We start from the raw sequence: 16490 nt of genomic DNA, 5'->3' as shown, positions 1-16490 counted from the left end.
TATAAAGACGGTTAAAGATCTTGGAGAAGAAAATATACGCATAAGGGGATAAACTTCCAGTTTTCTTATACGAACAACGATTGAAACTGGGTCAGTTTGAGCTTTGTTCAGAGGGTCATGTAGAAGAACACCGGTATACAACTGACTTTTGTCAGTGCTTATTGGAAGTCAATCGAATTAACCAAGTTTTCAAAGTGTACAACTTGAAATTAGACTGATAATTCGTTAACTATAATTCTCATAGTTAGTTATATAACATACAGGGCCTTGTTTACAAGGCTCCGATAATCAAGTCACGTGCCGACATTTATCTGCGCGAACTTTTTGGCAGGGTTCGGGATAATCACGGATCCATCAACATCACATTTCCCTCAAAATGGCTGCCAGAGAGCCATCCAGGTACCTCACAAGGGCATTGCCCCGGGCCTCAGTGCCTTCAATTCGTCCTCAAGGCTTTTTATCGCGCCGCAATGTCTCCGATGAAGCCCCGGCACGGCGTCTGTCGGACCACCTGACTGAGCTGGAATCGGCGTCGTCTTTTTCCACGCCTGTATCGGCCAGTGCCGCAGAATCTTTTAACCCGCTTGCACGAGCAGCTGCTCGCAAGAACCAGCTTCCCCGAGGCCGGTAAGAACACGACCACATCTCTCGCAATGCGCCATTGGCACATTCGAATCATCGAACCCTATCTAAACTATTCTTCCTCACATTCAGATACCAATTCCGATCCCCTAAATATAACCGTGGTCCTCTCCACCCTCACCAACCGCCTCCGCCATCCCACCCTTCCTCCCGTCTGTTCGTCCCAGGCCCGTTCTCCTCCCCCCGTGCCGAGCAGAGCTACGACTCAACCGTCGCCTCCGACATCATGACCCTGTGCTACGTCCACACACCACCAGGCTTTAAGCCACCCCCTAAGGCACCCCGTCTCCGTGAGTGGGACGACAGCTCGCCCTACCACAAGAACCGTGTTCTCCGTGGACCCCGTGGTGGTGACGTCCTGCGCCTGCTCCGCAAGCCCATCAAGTTCAACAACATCCCCGAACTTGAGCGCATCACCATCCACAGCTACGTGAAAAACGCTGCCTTTGAGAGGAACTCTTCTTGGTTGCACGTCGCTGGTATCGCTGTCCAGGCGATCTCCAACGTGCGCGTTGAGACTTTCAAGTCCAAGGCTAACGTTGCTACTTGGGGTATTGCGGCGGGTCGTGATTCCGTCGCTGTCAAGGCTGAGCTTTATGGCGAGAATATGTACCACTTCTTTGGTAAATTGGTCGATGTGGTCTTGCCCCGTATCAAGGATTGGGAGGGTGTCAAAGGCTCCTCCGGTGATAGCAGTGGTAACATTACTTTCGGTCTGGTGCCGGAGAATGTTGCTCTGTTCCCAGAGGTTGAAATCAACTACGATATGTAAGTGCATTCTATCGGCTGGAAGACATTCTGCTTTGATGAGTGTTTGATCTTAACATTTTGATAGGTATCCTCCCAAGATGATCCCTGGTTGTCACATCACCTTCCACACCACCGCTAAAACTGACAAGGATGCTCGTCTCCTCCTGAGCGCCATGGGAATTCCTTTCTACGGAAAGATTGTTAACTAAATTGGGGTTGTCTTGGTGAAATCCTCTGGTCTGTTTATTATATCTCCACTTGGATGGTCGTGTGATATCCAGCATGTAACTTTAAGAGACGACCTACATCAAGGTCATTGTGATTGTTCGGAATCGTGTACTATTTTATTTTAAATTTCAGCTTATATCTTTCCCACAGCGTTCTGCCGCGACCTGCATCAAGACAAGATTTCTTTTGTCGGGGGCTGTCACCCTCAGTAGCCTCCATAGCTCAGCAGTAGCTTTTAGCCTAATCGTGGTGATACATAGAAGAGATTTGGTAGAGACGGTGTGGCCTTACTCAATTGAATTACTACAAACAAAAACCGATGGCCGAAATAATGATTTATGCGACTGGGGCGGACAAGAACGCGCACTTAAGCAATTCATCGGCACTGGGCCGTTTCTCGTACTCCAAGTGGAAAGTCATGTCGAGGAAATCCACCGCCTCCTGGCTCACATGGTCTGGAGCAGGGGGACGCGCTTTGTTGCTTCCAATTGCGAAGATGGCTTGCAGCTGGGTGCAATCCGGGAAGGGGTGGACGCCGATAAACATTTCCACGACGAGACAGCCCAAACTCCAGATATCGGCTTTTTTGGTGTGGGCAGTTTGCCGGACGACTTCAGGGGCCATCCAGTACACACTTCCTTGAAGGGATGTGCGGTGGACGTGGCCGCCGCCGCCACTGGCGCGGGCGCCGAGGAGGTGGGATGCCTCTACGCGTTTTGAGATACCGAAATCGGAAATTTTGACACCGCCCTTGTTGTCGACTAGAATGTTGGCGCCCTTGATGTCACGGTGGATGATATCCCGGCTGTGGAGGTATGATAAACCGGCCAAGATTTGTCGAACGAAATTCTTGACGAGAGGCTCTTGGAAGGTGTTGTATTGCTTCAGCATTGTGGCAATAGAGCCACCAGGCACATACTCCAAGAAAATGTTCAGATACTGGTCGTCGGCGACTGTACCAAGATATTGCACGATGTTGGGGTGAGACATTCCTTGCAACAGTTCAATCTCATGTTTCAGAGCGTTGACCATGAGATTCTTGCGTTGATCGAACTCCGTGCCCTTAGTAGCAGATGGAATTTCAACCTGCTTGACAGCCATAAGTTCTCCCGTGATAGCATGGAGGGCCAGGAAAACACTTCCGAAAGATCCCTCTCCGATCAAGGATCCCTTCATCCAGTTCTTCGGGGCGAAGTTATTTCCAGCCAGGAAGTCAACGAGGCCATCATCCTCTTCCTCGCCATCCTCGGCCACAATGATACTCATTCGGTCGTTTAACGAACCACCATCTGTAGCAGCGATACTGAGGCTCTCAAAGCTTTGACGGAAGGGGCTTGGTTCGCTCTGGTGAATGGAGCTTGATTCATCAATGAAATCAGAGCCACTTTCAAAAGAGACATATGACCTGCGGTTCGGCTCAGTCTCCGAATCTTCCTCCTGGAGTGGTTGAAGAGAGCTAGATGCGATCGAATCACGATATGAAGCTTGGGACAGGTTGAACTTAGATACCGAGACAGGCCGAGGAGCTCGTACTGCCTGTGCATGTCCAGGCCCCTGAAGCCATTGGTCGGCAATAGTGGGGATGGGAGGGAGGTAGGGTAATGGTGGTAATGGCGGGGCATCTTTCATACTTGATGCAACACTGTAGTTGCTCACAACACTCATGCGACTGGCCGCGCGACTCAGTCGTTGAGATCTTCGCACAGTCTTCTCAATGTTTTCTCGGTCATGGCTGGGGAAGAATGACTGCAGTTCGTGAATGATCATCTCACTGGGAGGTCTCTGTCCGAAGAACGAACGAAGCTTAGCAACCGGATTGCGTTCATCGTTAGGCTCCCGGTGTTCTTCAAGACTCGAGTTGGATGGCCGATGCCGAGGACCCAAGGGAGAAAGGGGTTGCTTGATATTATGCCAAGATTCACCAGTAAGTTGCTGGATCTTGTGTTTCTGGCGCTGGTTGGAGTTGTTCAGAGCGTGCTGATGTGTGGCCTGACTTTCATCATACGCGAGCTGCGAAGCACGACGAAGCTCATCCTGGTCGGGTTCTCCGGCGTGGATCTTCCGGAGAATCAAACGACCTCGCTCGGACCGGTTGTAACCCTCGCAGATCTCCATGAGCTCGGTTTCGGTGAGCTTTCGGCAGTTTGACAAGTCTGGGTCAAGGCCATCCAGAACATAGAAGCAGTAATTTCTGTACTGGTGCTCTGGAAGTTGGAGTTTCTTCAAAACACATAAGATAACTTCATCTGGTGTTGCGCAATTTCGGATATCCAGCACCTTGGTTTGTCCACCGGTGTAGATAACACGAATGACAGGTGAATTTGACGGAAGAGGACCCATTGTGAGGCCATCAAGACTGGGGTTCCGAGGATGGGAGCTTCGGCTTCCGTGTGATATACTGGTGCTCCGACCAGTATTTGAGCCACTCGAGGGTGGATGATTAAGGTAGTCTTTGGACCATGGGCTTCTTTCAGTGTCCCCGGCGGGTGGTGACGCAGGCTGAGACAGCGATTTGCTGTTCAGATAACCATCATCAGCCAGCTGAGATGTGCGTCGGTATGGTAGACGGGAGTGGGAGAAACGGGAGGAATTGGAAAGCGCCGTGGCTTCGAGCGCAGCTAGGGTATTCTATATCAGAGATCAGCATAAGTACGGAGTTACCAGTGTGATAGCGCGCCCAACCCACCATATTCTTTTGTCGTGACGTTGTTCCGGACTTGTTTCTAAGTTGTTTGATAGCAACGAAGATGCGCACTCGATCACCAACTTTTTTAATACCCATCTCCTGCAGGATCTTTTGGTCGCATTCGACTAGATTATCTCCATTGAAGTTGTTGGCTGGGAACCATTAGCGCTGCCATTAAAGGTCCTTCATCGGGGCAGCCGAAAGAACGTACATCTGAATATCGACTCATATTGCCCGCATTTGATGCTGTGAAGCCAGGCAACCACTCTTTTCTCGTCCCAAGCTCTGTCAAATGTGAGTATTACGACACAACCCTATTTCCACATTCCAAACGGCTTACCGGACAGATGCAAGATCATCGTGCCCCTCCGACAACTCCGACGTTGGACTGGTGAACCCCATCCCAAACTGAAGGCTTGTTGATGTCGCAGGTCTCTGGTGGAGATGACCGAGTGAGGTTGGGGTCTGGGATGGTACACTCGCGGCTCCTGAATATTGCTTGGGTGCCAACATGGCTAATGCGGGTCATTCGATTGACTTGAGGTTCGCGCGCCGGTCGCCTGAAATTGAACTCTTCGTTCCTCCACACTTTTCAGGACCTTGTCAATTTGTCGAGATATCCGAAGAACCATGCGACGGAGGTCAACACATAATCCCGGTTCCTTGCTATATCCAATTATCCAATCAGTCACACATTCTGAATATGACAGGTCAACCCCTGACGAGAGGAGGATTTAAAGGACAAGAATCACAATGAATTAAAAAAAGACTTACCAGGATGACACAAAGAAATTCCAACCGGCGGAATCAGAAAGAGCTCAACGGATGCAACTTACAGTCTGAGCTTTTTCGGAGCGAGATCGTGTGGGCCACTTTAGTGCGGTTTTCGATTATCGAGATAACAGTACTCCACACTTGACAAGTCAAGCAGAGAAGTGAAGATCTGTTAAGTCCAAAGAGATGCAGTTCTTTGAGATTTGAAGTTTTGGGGGAGGGGAAATTCTGAAACTTGAAACACCTGCGCTGCACCTGCGCATTGGAGTTCCCTGACTAAGGTGAAACCATGGATTTCCGAGTTGTGTTATCAAGGGGGAAACCTAACCGCGTTCGCTATTCGCTGTTTCTACACTATGGAGTAGTTAGGAGTAGTTAGTGTATTTCATTCACGTTTCAGAACTTATCACATTCTACTTCTTGGCATTTCCTTTCTAGTTCAGTATTCTACTATTTTTTGGGATGATGGAATTTCTGGGAAGAGGGGGGGGTCCTTTCTTTCTACTGAGCCCAACCTTCCCCCTCCAGGGTTGATTCCGGTTCGCCTTCCGTCCATCTGCTGGGCACCTAAGCGGATATCTACCATTACATAAGCCTACTCTAGGCCAGGCCCGCAGCCGCCTAACTCTGCCCAGTTGCAGGTAGATTTGAGGAACAGATACGGAATAGTGGGTTTATATCCAAGCCACAAACTGTTGGCTACATATTTATTTACGCTGTATGTACGGAATACTCCGTATAATACATGATAAGAGATTTCTTATTGAAGAGAACATAGCGATTATTATTAAGCATATATGAACATATGTACATTTGTAACTACCTAAGTGTATATGTGTACTTGATATAAGCTAGTCCTTCACTCCTGATACCCGTAGTGAGACAATAATGTACCTTTAATACTAGTGCCGATGGTTTGCCCTTACAATAGATCTGAAACTGTGTAAGCGCCTTAAGTACCATACGTAGATTTAAACATTTTTATAGCCTCTTTCCCGCCCCTTTCAATCGGAATCGGGAGTATATGCACAGAGTATGTAAGTACTAATATTGATAAAATAACATGCCTTTACTATAAGCCGTGTTTAACCCTTTATCTAGTAAAAAAATATGTATCATGCTAGAAATGCTGTATGTAAGCTACAGTTTTTTGGTAATTGTGTAGATAATTCCCGGGCTATAATGTAGATATATATACGGAGTATTTCTCCGTAGAGTGGATCCCTATCGGAGGATCGATGGCCACATCGCGTTCAACCCTCCTAGAGAGTAAAAATATGTGCTGGGATTCGCCGCTTAGAGGGGAACTTGAAGACATCCGAGGGCCAATTTTCATCAATTAAACTTGGAATATTAGCGATCGATACTGCAATATTGGAGACGGTTTGATTCGCTTGAACCCTACATTTATTACATGTGGTATAAATACTATTAGCTTGGTCGACACACATCCCTTAAAGAACCCGACTATGATCATCTGATCCTCGATGTCCTCCGCATCTGCTTAGGGACTGGGCTATTGACCAGACCAGTGTCGGGATATATGGGTCAAAGAGGCTAAGGAGCAGCCCCTGCGGAAATTTGCCAACGGCACTGTTGACCTAGCCTCCCAGACTTGGAGGAACGCCTAAAGGAACTTGTGGGGCTTGACACCGACGTTATTGAAATCATGCTCTCAACATGGAGGAACGAACCTCTAAAATTCTGAGGGAACTTTTTTGCATGAGAATAGGCATTTGCTGTGCCTGTAAAATCTCGTGGACGGCATAACTCCAGAGTATGAAATTGGCAATTAAATCTCTCTCCTAATCTCTCGTTTTTCCTGGTCCTCTAAGTTCATGTTATTTTTTTGTCAATTTTTCTTATAAAACTGAACAATGAGCTTATTCGGGATTTTGTATAGTAATTAGAATCCGAAGAAGCCGAGTCACTCAGAAATCTTTTATGATTACATATCAAAGTATGCATATTTCAGGATTCTTTCTTATACACTAGGACCTATGTCTTCCAAAATTCGAGGCTATGATGAAGATTCTTTAAGGGTAGCATGATCATTAAGATATATATTATACCTAGGTAGTGCGTGGTGTCAAATTAAGTCTATGAACAGCTTCTAAGGTTTTGGTAAACCTTGGAATGTATTCTGCTGCAACTATACCAAGGCATCTGTAACCGCTATCTAGCTATGCATATGCTTGTGACTAAGAGGGAATAGAAAGAGATTGTAAGAAACACCAAAAAGCCGTAATAAGACAGAAATTGTATAGAAATATGATATCTAAGAGCGTCACCAGACTGAGTACGATTGGTGACAGAATGGAATTTCATAGCCAAAATTATACTATGTGAGAGTTATATATAGAATACAACTCTATGGTTCGAATATGCGAATGATTAGCATATACGAAGTAGAAAATTCCAAAGCAGTATTGCGGAATATGTCCTCACTAGGGAAATATGTGGTGAGAGGCTTTTGGAGTGAAACTGAAGCAGGCTACTTGTCTGAGATAAAATAGTTCTTAGCGAGATTGTATAAAACTCAATTAAGAAATCTGTCAAACCAACATCAATGCCTATTCATGATATTCTGTTATATGAATATAGCTATAACAGTGTTGAAAAACGCTGCAGATCTACCTACAAAATAGTAAGACTTGTATATCGCTAGTACCTAAGTAGGTATATATGTATGTATGTATCTTCTGCCTTTACTTGATTTTTACTTGTTTCTTTTTTTCCTTTCTGTTCACTATAAGCTAGAATTAACCCTAACTTGGTTCTTTGGTATTTTATTTCGGCGCTTTTGCTGGTGGATAGAAAGCGCATCTAACCTTAAGATACGTTCTACAGAGGTCTGATGATTCAATCATAGATTAACGTACAAGTATACCCCAAAGCCTTGGATATGGAATGAACATACTCAATACTGCATAAAATTCTACCTTATCTAAACCGGGTAAAAATTCCAATCGAGAGGCGCTCTCCGCACCAGTGGAGACCCGAGCGCATGCATATTTTGAGCGTCAGCACTCATGCATCAGACCTATCCCCAACAATCAAGAAAAAACCCAGACTTACGTGTAAGCCGCAAGAATAAGAATTACATGTGCTTGTATAGATTCAGATTTCAAAATATAGATGTAGACACACGTGACCCGTCCCCTCACCACTTGGTCCATCCCCCACAGTCGAATTTCCCCGCTCAAACAGCCGGCCTCAAATTCTTCCCCTCTCTACTGCGCTCCAATCCACCCCCAAAAACCCCCATTATGGAGGACGAAAAATCTAAGTCTAAAAAGAAAGGTGCTGCTCACCGCAAGTCGTTATCATGTGAATATTGCAGTCGATCTTTCGCTCGGTTAGAGCATCTCCAACGCCATCTCCGCACCCGTTGAGTAACCCCCTCGTTCCAGGTCCTTGGATTGTGTCTAATGTAGGACAACAGATACAAAAGAGAAACCTTTCTCATGTGACATTTGCTCCAAATCTTTCGCTCGGAGGTAGGCTCTTCCTGCTCTTATTACCCGGAACCCCAATCGCTTATATCATTTTTCAGTGACCTTCTAGTACGACATGAGCGATTAGTACACCCTGCTGAGAGTGCTGCCAATCGTGAGCATCGAGCCCAGAATGGTAACGAAAACAACCATGAAATATCGATCCAGTCCAACCTCATCCAACCAGCCCACCATGAGTCGCGCATGTTGGAACTTGCCGACGCCATTCCAGTACACACACAAATCCCTCCACCTCCTCCACCCGAAGTTCAGGTTCAGGCCCCATCAATTATCGATACACCTCACTTCAATCCCTCATGGGGCTATGATCTGAACCTATTATCTCATGCTGCAAGCCATGTCGCTCTGGAAGGCCAACAGGAGAGCTTAGAGTCAATGAGAAAACCCTCGCACACATCTGCGCCGACTGCACAACCGATCCATCACGTTCAAGAGAGAGCGATTGCCGATAACTATGGTGTAGAACCTTCAATTCTTGATCTTACTGATCTTGGAGATCCTGTCCAGGATTTTACAGTTTTCCTTGAAAGTGTGGGTCTGTCTTCTGATTGGGACTCGGGCGTATTCTCGTCGGTAGAGGAACCCATGCTACCACCAAGTATGACGATGGATTCCAAACCACCCCGTGAGACATTACCTACGCGACTTGGAGGCGATCTTATGAACGACTCGCGAGGCGATGACCAGCCATCATTTTCGAATTTTGGATCCCGGCTTCCATCATTGCAACCGGAATCGCATGAAATGGACGATCGTATTGGCCTCGCCGATGATAGCACGCGACCAGCGTGGGACATCTCCAATTCAGACCGTCAGGTATTTCTCTCCAAACTCGAGGAGTTCTCATATGTTCTTCCGAAAGGATTCGTTCCGCCATCACGACATGCCCTATCTCGGTTTTTTGCCGGCTATATCAACGGGTTGAACGAACATCTTCCATTTATACATGTTCCGACGCTTTCTGTCGCTAAGTGCTCCCCTGAACTTACGCTAGCGCTGGCAGCAGCAGGCTCGCACTATCGATTTGAAAATAGCCGGGGCATTGATCTATTTCATGCCGCCAAGGCAATCTTGTTAGAGCGACTTCGTCGACGAGACAGCAAACAAGTACCTCAGCCATCATGGAATTATATTTCCCCACCGTCTGGGTTTCACAACTCTCGCGGCTCATCCATGATTTCAACGGCAAGCAGCCCGTTTCAGCATCAACAAATGCAGAATCCCCCTGTTAACGCGTCAATCTATACACTAGATGACTCAGATGCTCACATGGAAGTAATCCGAACATTCTTGTTGCTGACTGTCTTTGCCTCGTGGGAAAGACACCCAGAGCTCTTGCGGGAAATTCTCTCGCTTCAGAGTACCTTGGCGAGGCTTGTGCGTGAGCATGGCTTGTCTGAACCCCCTCCCACCGCTGAGCCTATTAGCTGGGAAGAGTGGGTACGGAGAGAAGGCAACAGACGCACCAAGCTCATTGTTTACTGTTTCTTTAACCTCCACTCGATCATGTATAACATCCCTCCCTTAATCCTAAACGGGGAGTTGAAATTGAACATGCCATCTTCCCATGATCTTTGGAAATCGAGCAATGCCCCCCAATGGCGCCGTGTGAATCGCACTCGGCAGGGGTCAGATGTACCATTCCAAGAAGCATTTGCCAGACTATTTCTAAAATCATCGATTTCGCTTCCGTCGGCGCCGATATCCCCTCTTGGAAACTATATCCTCATTCATGCAATCATACAACAAATCTTCTTCGCTCGACAACTCTGTTTGTCAGCCCCACACATGCAAGGCACCAGCTTAAGGTATGAAGATTTGAATGTACTTGACAATTCATTGAGTGCCTGGAAAGCCCTGTGGAAACGCACACCAGAATCCAGTATTGACCCCCAAAACCCTGCGGGTCCTATCGCTTTCACCTCCACAGCTTTGCTAGGGCTCGCCTACATTCGACTCCATGTCGACCTAGGCCCTTGTCGCCACCTCATCACACAAGACCCAACCCAAATCGCAGCAGCTCTGACCGAGTCACCTCCCATTGCACGCAGTCCGCGGCTGATCATGGCATTGCTTCACTCGGCACATGCCCTTTCCATCCCAGTACGATTGGGAATTGACTTCGTGGCTAGAACACACTCGTTCTTCTGGAGCATACAGCATTCCCTCTGCAGTCTGGAGTGCGCTTTCCTTCTTAGTCGATGGCTACTTGCTATCCCGGCGACCCAGTCGGAGCAGAGACTATCGGAGCATGAGCGCAAATTGCTTTTATGGATCAAGAGCATGATGGATGAAACTGAAATGGCTGTTGATCCGCCAGGCGCGCCTGATATGGAGTTCATGTCGAACCCGTATAAGGTACGGCAGCTTAGTGTTGCAATTGTTCGCGTTTGGGCGCGGACTTTCAAGGGCAATACTAGCTGGGCGATTGTTGATTTGGTCGGTTCAAGTTTGGATGCGTATGCTGATCTTTTAGAATGCTGAGTGAAGTGTTCTCGGCTCCAAGTTTTTTCAAAATATTATATCTGGGGAATTGGATCTTTTGCGGGCACTGAATGTCCGTGTGCCATTCACGTTTGACTTTTTCTAACTACATGCGAATCAAACTCGATGCGTGTTTCCTCGCCTTTGAGATGAAGATATTATTGCATCTTCACCCCAAAAAAATATCCATGGCTTCTTCGAATTGGCCGGTCTAATGGTGTTATTGACCCTTTGTTTTGCTTTTGGATGATGTTCCAAGGAGTTCGGTATATGGGGGACTGGGATGTTAAAATGTCTCTCAAGATTCTATGTTTTCAATGTTTGTTTGAATCTCTGTATGTATTATGACTTCGCCACTGCTTAGTGCTGTCTATACCCTGTCGTTGTTTGCTGAGCACAATGCCAAATTTCGATTTCATTTCATTTGGGTCTTGTTTATTGTGTTTGAACCAGAGCATACAGAAAGACCTTGAATGAAATTTGCTATTCTATGGCAAACAGAAGATCCAAACTCTTTGTTTCTCCCGCTATATAGAGAGGCTTGTTTCAGTCTTCATATTCCATACGTAGTCGTTTTAGTGTCGCCCCAAGAAAACAGTTCTTCCATTTCGTTCTACATATATTCATCAAGCCATTCGTAATGTCGTATCCAATATCAATAACAATAAGGCACAGATGATTCAAACATGACTGTACAGTCTGAGTATTACTTTCCAGGCACCTTGCCCCGATTTCTCGTGACGCTCGAGGGCACAAATTTCAGGGCAGACATAGACTTCTCCAGCTCGTCGATATCCATGTCGCTGGGTGCTTTTGTCACAGGGTGTACATTTGTAGGTGGGTTTGATTGAGATGCAGAGCTTCGACGGCGCAGCCTGCCCTCTAGAGCTGATGAGGTTGAAATGCGTCGTCTGTGGCTGTTCATGGGTCGCAGCATGGAAGTCTGCTTATCTATGCCATCATTTACGATGTAGAAATTGTAGCTCTGTCAATATATCAGTAAGATATGAACCAGATGTGAATTTGAGCCCATACTCGAGGAAACATGTGCTTGTCAATGAGATGTAGGCGTCTTTTCTGAGGGGTAGAGCATTTGCGCTCGCAATCTTCAATGAAGCATCCGTACTATTCGCTTGATTAGTCAAAAGAATACAGATTGGTCGATAACGAATAGGCTAGGCTCACGGTCTTCTCTCCACGGGCTCGTCGTGCAGCAACCAGTGGGTCATGGTTCTCCTCGATGTGTATATCGAGTAGACGACCAGTAGGGAAGTTCTTACTGCACTCAGAGCAGCGGTTTACATGATATTGGAGGTAATGAACCTCGTAATCCTCGTAGGAAGTGAACGAGATGGTCTCGCGATGGGGCGGTAAGGAGCAATGCATCACTTCGGGGAGGACGTTGGTACTGTCAACGAACTTGGTACGATCAGAAAGTTCAAAGGTTGTATTCTCTACCGTTGGAAATGGTGATGATGAGTCCTTTTCAAGATATGAGGATCTTGAGTGGCTTCGGGAGCGTTTAGACATGTTGATCTCATTCGCTTGCCTTGCATATGATGGATTGATAGGTCGATTTGGCGAGGGGTTCTCAAAGTAAGTGGATCACAATAGTAAAAAGACGGTCAGGTCTATGATAGTCTATTTCAATTCAGTGCTTTTTCTTTGAATATCTCAAATCATCTCTGAAACTTGAGGTTTTCATAGAAATTGATAGATGTCAAAGTACAATAATGTAATCAGCATTACGGAAATAATACCTCCCGCCTTGGCACCAATCAGCAGAATATCGGGAACCACATTTATGCATTTTCCATAACTCATCTCTCGCTTTCCCATTCTAATGGCTCGTTTATTGCTCACCTGCAAAGCCATAGCCATTTGACCGGCGAGGTTCTCGGGATCCCCGAGCCTAACTCCCCTGATGGCGCCCTCTTTCATGGATGCCTGGACGTTAGTACTTCTTTCCCCTCGATCTCAGCTGAATTGTGAAATTTATCTAATTAATTTTTGTGCTATAGGAAAGCGGTAGAAGCTGAAAAGAGTCTCCTACAATGCTTCTCTCAAGAAAGGCGCACATTTGATGAATTCGAACATTTTCTTTCCGAGTCAGTAGCGTCAACCCAAGCCCCGCGCGCACGCTCAGGCTGACACTTCCATGTAGATTCCGGACATCCTGCCAAAATGCAATCCTTATCGACTTCAATGCCGCCCGCGAGGCCGATGTGGAGGGTCGTCTGTGGGATGCGCATCTCAAAGTGAACAATCGGTTTCGAAAGCAGCTTCTACGCGTGAGTATCCCGCAGTATTCCTTCTCAGGGAACGGCCCAAACTGATCGCATATATGTGTTATATCAGTTTCGCGAAGAGCACGGAAAAAAGAAACCAGTTGAAAGGCGTAAACTCGAACGTCATTACCTCGATTTTATAAAATCAAGCCAGCGATTCTACCGGGGATACATCCAGCATCTGTCGTCGCGCTTTGGGGGAATTGTGGAGCTGGAGAGAGTTGCGCGCAAGTTCAATTTCGAGAGTAAGAAACATAGTGAAGCTATGCGCCGGGTTTCTCGCCATACTAACCCGCGGATGTATTTAGACTTGTCAGGCCAACCTCCCATTAAGCCATCCAATGACCTGCGCATGCTTATCCTTCAGTCGTGTCACTCGACCCTTATTCGACTGGGAGATCTTTCCCGCTATCGTGAATCGGAACTCGTCAGCAAAGATCGAAATTGGGGCCCTGCAATCGGCTATTATGATTTGGCTTCTGTGATCAACCCTGCATCGGGTGCATCCCAGAACCAATTAGCAATCATTGCTCTAGCTGATGGAAACCATCTTCGTGCTACATATCACCTTTACAGGGCTCTCTCGGCCCAAGAACCTCACCCTACGGCGAAGGGCAATCTAGAGATCGAACTTCGGAAAATCATGAGTGCCTGGGCTAAAAGAGAGTTGATCCGCCCTGAAGATGCCGGTATTCCTGGAAGAGCTCTGACCCCCTGGTTCCTCTATCTTCATGCCAAATGTTACAAGGGAACTGATTTTCCAGAGCATGACGAGTTAGAGAGTGAGGTCCTAAGTCAACTAGCAGTCGAAATCAGAGAAAGATCACTTGAGGGCACACTCCAGAAGTTCTGTCTTATCAACATTGCGGCCGAGGATTTCGCCAAGGTCCGATCTATTGGTATGCATATGAATCGGCGTTATTACTTAGGCCATGCTGACCCGTCTATCAGAGGAATCTGTCTCCGATGCCGGTGTATTTTTCCAGCGGATCAATGTAAAAACATTTTTCACTTTGCTGCAAATACTTTTGGTTGAATTAGAACGGACTGCTTCCTTTGAGGATTTGGGCAAAGATGCTCTGCCGAGTCCAGACAAGGTTTCAGTGGTTGCCCGCCGAATTTTGCCTGCACTTCGTCATTACAGCTCCTGGCTACTCACAAACAGCCAGTCTTTAGTCGAGCAGAAAGAAGAAAAGGATTCAGCGCTCTCGATCCAGATTAAAGAATTCTGGAAGATTTATGCTGGCACACTGAGCCTACTCGCATCTTCATTCGATGTGGTCAGCCTCCCCGAGGTCGATTACCTACTTGAAGAGGACGAAGAAAGTCTTGGCTTTGCGCCTCTCGATCAGGATGCTACATCTCGCCGATACGTTGGAGGCGGTGATCAGCCAAAACCTCGGATGCACGATCTTGGGGTAGAAAGAAGCCATCCTAATATGGAAATGCTCTACCGAATTCGCGAATTTGTGATTGATGGACTTGATCTGGTCGTGAGAGGTGTATGTGGAAACCATGTGAACACAAGACAAGCGAGCAGATAGCTAACGTCGTGCAGAAAATTCCGGTGGCTCTTGTAGATAACGAAGACAAGAAGACCTTTATCTACCAAGAAGAGGATCTTCCTTCGCAATTCTATTCCAGCCCTCATGACCGAAATCATGCGCTTTCAACTGCGAACATTGAGCGCGAGGATATTCCACAAGCAACCCAACCTTCTTACACTGCCGCCGAAGCCCAAAGCCTATTCGGCGGCTCTCAATCCGCATCGGCATCTATGTCTGCAAATATGCACCAAATTGTTGAGGGCGTCGAACGACTTGTTGATTCGGACACCTATGAAAATCCCTCCAAGGACCAATATGCTTTCCTGAGCCCGGTTGGAGAGATGCCGACGCCTACACATGTCTCGCCTAATCCCAATTTTTATCCATTTGGGAAACAGAACTCGCCGCCAATCAATGCTCCAATTGCTCCTCCGCCTGGGCTTGGGCCTCCAGTGGTCAAGGCGGCCGATTCACTTCAATCGTCGTCAACCCAGTCATACGCCCCAAGGCCTGCTATTCCCAGTTTCCCCAGCATCTGGACTCCATTGGTTAACAACGCCCCTCCACGAACTCCCCCTGGTCTCGGTCCATCCATGGGGCAGCAAGCTCCGCTACACCCCATGGCTGCCGGAAATCCCATGCCATCCGAACATTCACCATCGCACAATCAGCTTGCAAATGAGATGATGCTTCGACAGCGCCTCGTGGCCCAGAGTCAATTCCCGAACACCATGGATGTAGGATCAATGCCTACGCCATGGAAGTCATCCAACATGTCTCCCCCGCAGCCCCACCCCACCGGAAATGGCTGGGAGCATAGCCGAACGGCATTCGGTGCATTTGAGGTACCAAGCCAATCAACATCCAGCAGCTTAGGTCATCCCTCGTGGGCAAACGAAGCTTTCATTGCCAGCAGGCTTGCAGGCGCAACTCCCTACAGTGCTGGTATTGGGGGACCCAAGGGTCCAACCCAACTCGAAGCAATCGGGCAAACGCCACCCTGCGGCCAAGGAGGCTGATTTGATTATCCGAGCTCTCGGTTTTTTTGAGTTCTTCTTACGGTGCAGATGCATACAGCACAAACGGCCGGGCAAATTTCTCGACCTGCCTGTGCAGCTGGATTTCCAGCCATCTCGGCGTGTGCTATGTTTGTTTTCGAGATCGGCCGCCTGTGTACTTCGATGCGACCCATTGCGTCGAAACCCCACATCCACCTTTCTCACTATATGCACCTTTGCAACGACCATACGCGATTGTCCTACAGCCAGCCAGTTCACACGTGGCAGATCCTGTGCTACTTTTAGTTCAAGAACTTCAGCCTCGTGGCGAGGCCATCACGGTTGTGTGCGCATGCTGAAATCTCTCCAAAACCTTGCTCTCCTCGCAATCCGTCTAGGCGAATATGCGCGTTCAACACAAGACATGTTCCAAATGAGGAGATGCTACAGGCTATCTGCCTTTTCGAGGAGACAAGGATTTCATTTTATTTTCTGCCCTTTCTTATTTTCGTGCAAAACGGCCTCAACCCCCGTTCTTGTCTTTTAGCTTTAACTCTTTTCTTTTGCGGTAGAGG

General features: G+C 47.3%; 5 protein-coding genes across 5 annotated transcripts, besides 1 other annotated feature; 3 read left to right on the top strand and 2 right to left on the bottom strand.

Annotated features, from left to right (window-relative positions):
- Positions 1-376: 376 nt before the first annotated feature.
- On the top strand, positions 377-1601 carry N7529_010974 (mitochondrial 54S ribosomal protein uL5m; the record flags this gene model as incomplete). Its single annotated transcript, XM_057246500.1, has 3 exons — positions 377-627; positions 715-1410; positions 1478-1601. 3 exons carry the CDS (start codon positions 377-379, stop codon positions 1599-1601), a joined length of 1071 nt encoding a protein of 356 aa, XP_057091849.1.
- A 355-nt stretch (positions 1602-1956) lies between these two features.
- On the bottom strand, positions 1957-4819 carry N7529_010973 (STE11 family mitogen-activated protein kinase kinase kinase; the record flags this gene model as incomplete). Its single annotated transcript, XM_057246499.1, has 4 exons — positions 1957-4248; positions 4307-4458; positions 4518-4591; positions 4647-4819. The coding sequence occupies 4 exons, from the start codon at positions 4817-4819 to the stop codon at positions 1957-1959; spliced, it is 2691 nt and encodes an 896-aa protein (XP_057091848.1).
- A 1538-nt stretch (positions 4820-6357) lies between these two features.
- Positions 6358-6423: a sequence feature (Short protein (N7529_010972, KAJ5851587.1) was converted to a misc_feature.).
- Positions 6424-8781: 2358 nt separating this feature from the next.
- N7529_010971 (fungal specific transcription factor domain-containing protein) lies at positions 8782-11082 on the top strand (the record flags this gene model as incomplete). The annotated part of the gene is made up of 1 exon (XM_057246498.1): positions 8782-11082. One exon carries the CDS (start codon positions 8782-8784, stop codon positions 11080-11082), a length of 2301 nt encoding a protein of 766 aa, XP_057091847.1.
- A 706-nt stretch (positions 11083-11788) lies between these two features.
- Positions 11789-12612, bottom strand: N7529_010970 (Zinc finger C2H2; the record flags this gene model as incomplete). The annotated part of the gene is made up of 3 exons (XM_057246497.1): positions 11789-12067; positions 12118-12207; positions 12268-12612. The coding sequence occupies 3 exons, from the start codon at positions 12610-12612 to the stop codon at positions 11789-11791; spliced, it is 714 nt and encodes a 237-aa protein (XP_057091846.1).
- Positions 12613-13006: 394 nt separating this feature from the next.
- Positions 13007-15936, top strand: N7529_010969 (uncharacterized protein; the record flags this gene model as incomplete). Its single annotated transcript, XM_057246496.1, has 6 exons — positions 13007-13035; positions 13104-13190; positions 13247-13373; positions 13441-14269; positions 14322-14872; positions 14929-15936. The coding sequence occupies 6 exons, from the start codon at positions 13007-13009 to the stop codon at positions 15934-15936; spliced, it is 2631 nt and encodes an 876-aa protein (XP_057091845.1).
- Between the last annotated feature and the right edge of the window lie 554 nt (positions 15937-16490).

Source organism: Penicillium soppii, assembly GCF_028829465.1.
Source record: "Penicillium soppii strain IBT 18220 chromosome Unknown utg000010l, whole genome shotgun sequence".
NCBI lineage: Eukaryota > Fungi > Ascomycota > Eurotiomycetes > Eurotiales > Aspergillaceae > Penicillium > Penicillium soppii.
Note: the sequence above shows the minus strand (reverse complement) of the source record. Positions and strands in the feature narration are given on the sequence as shown.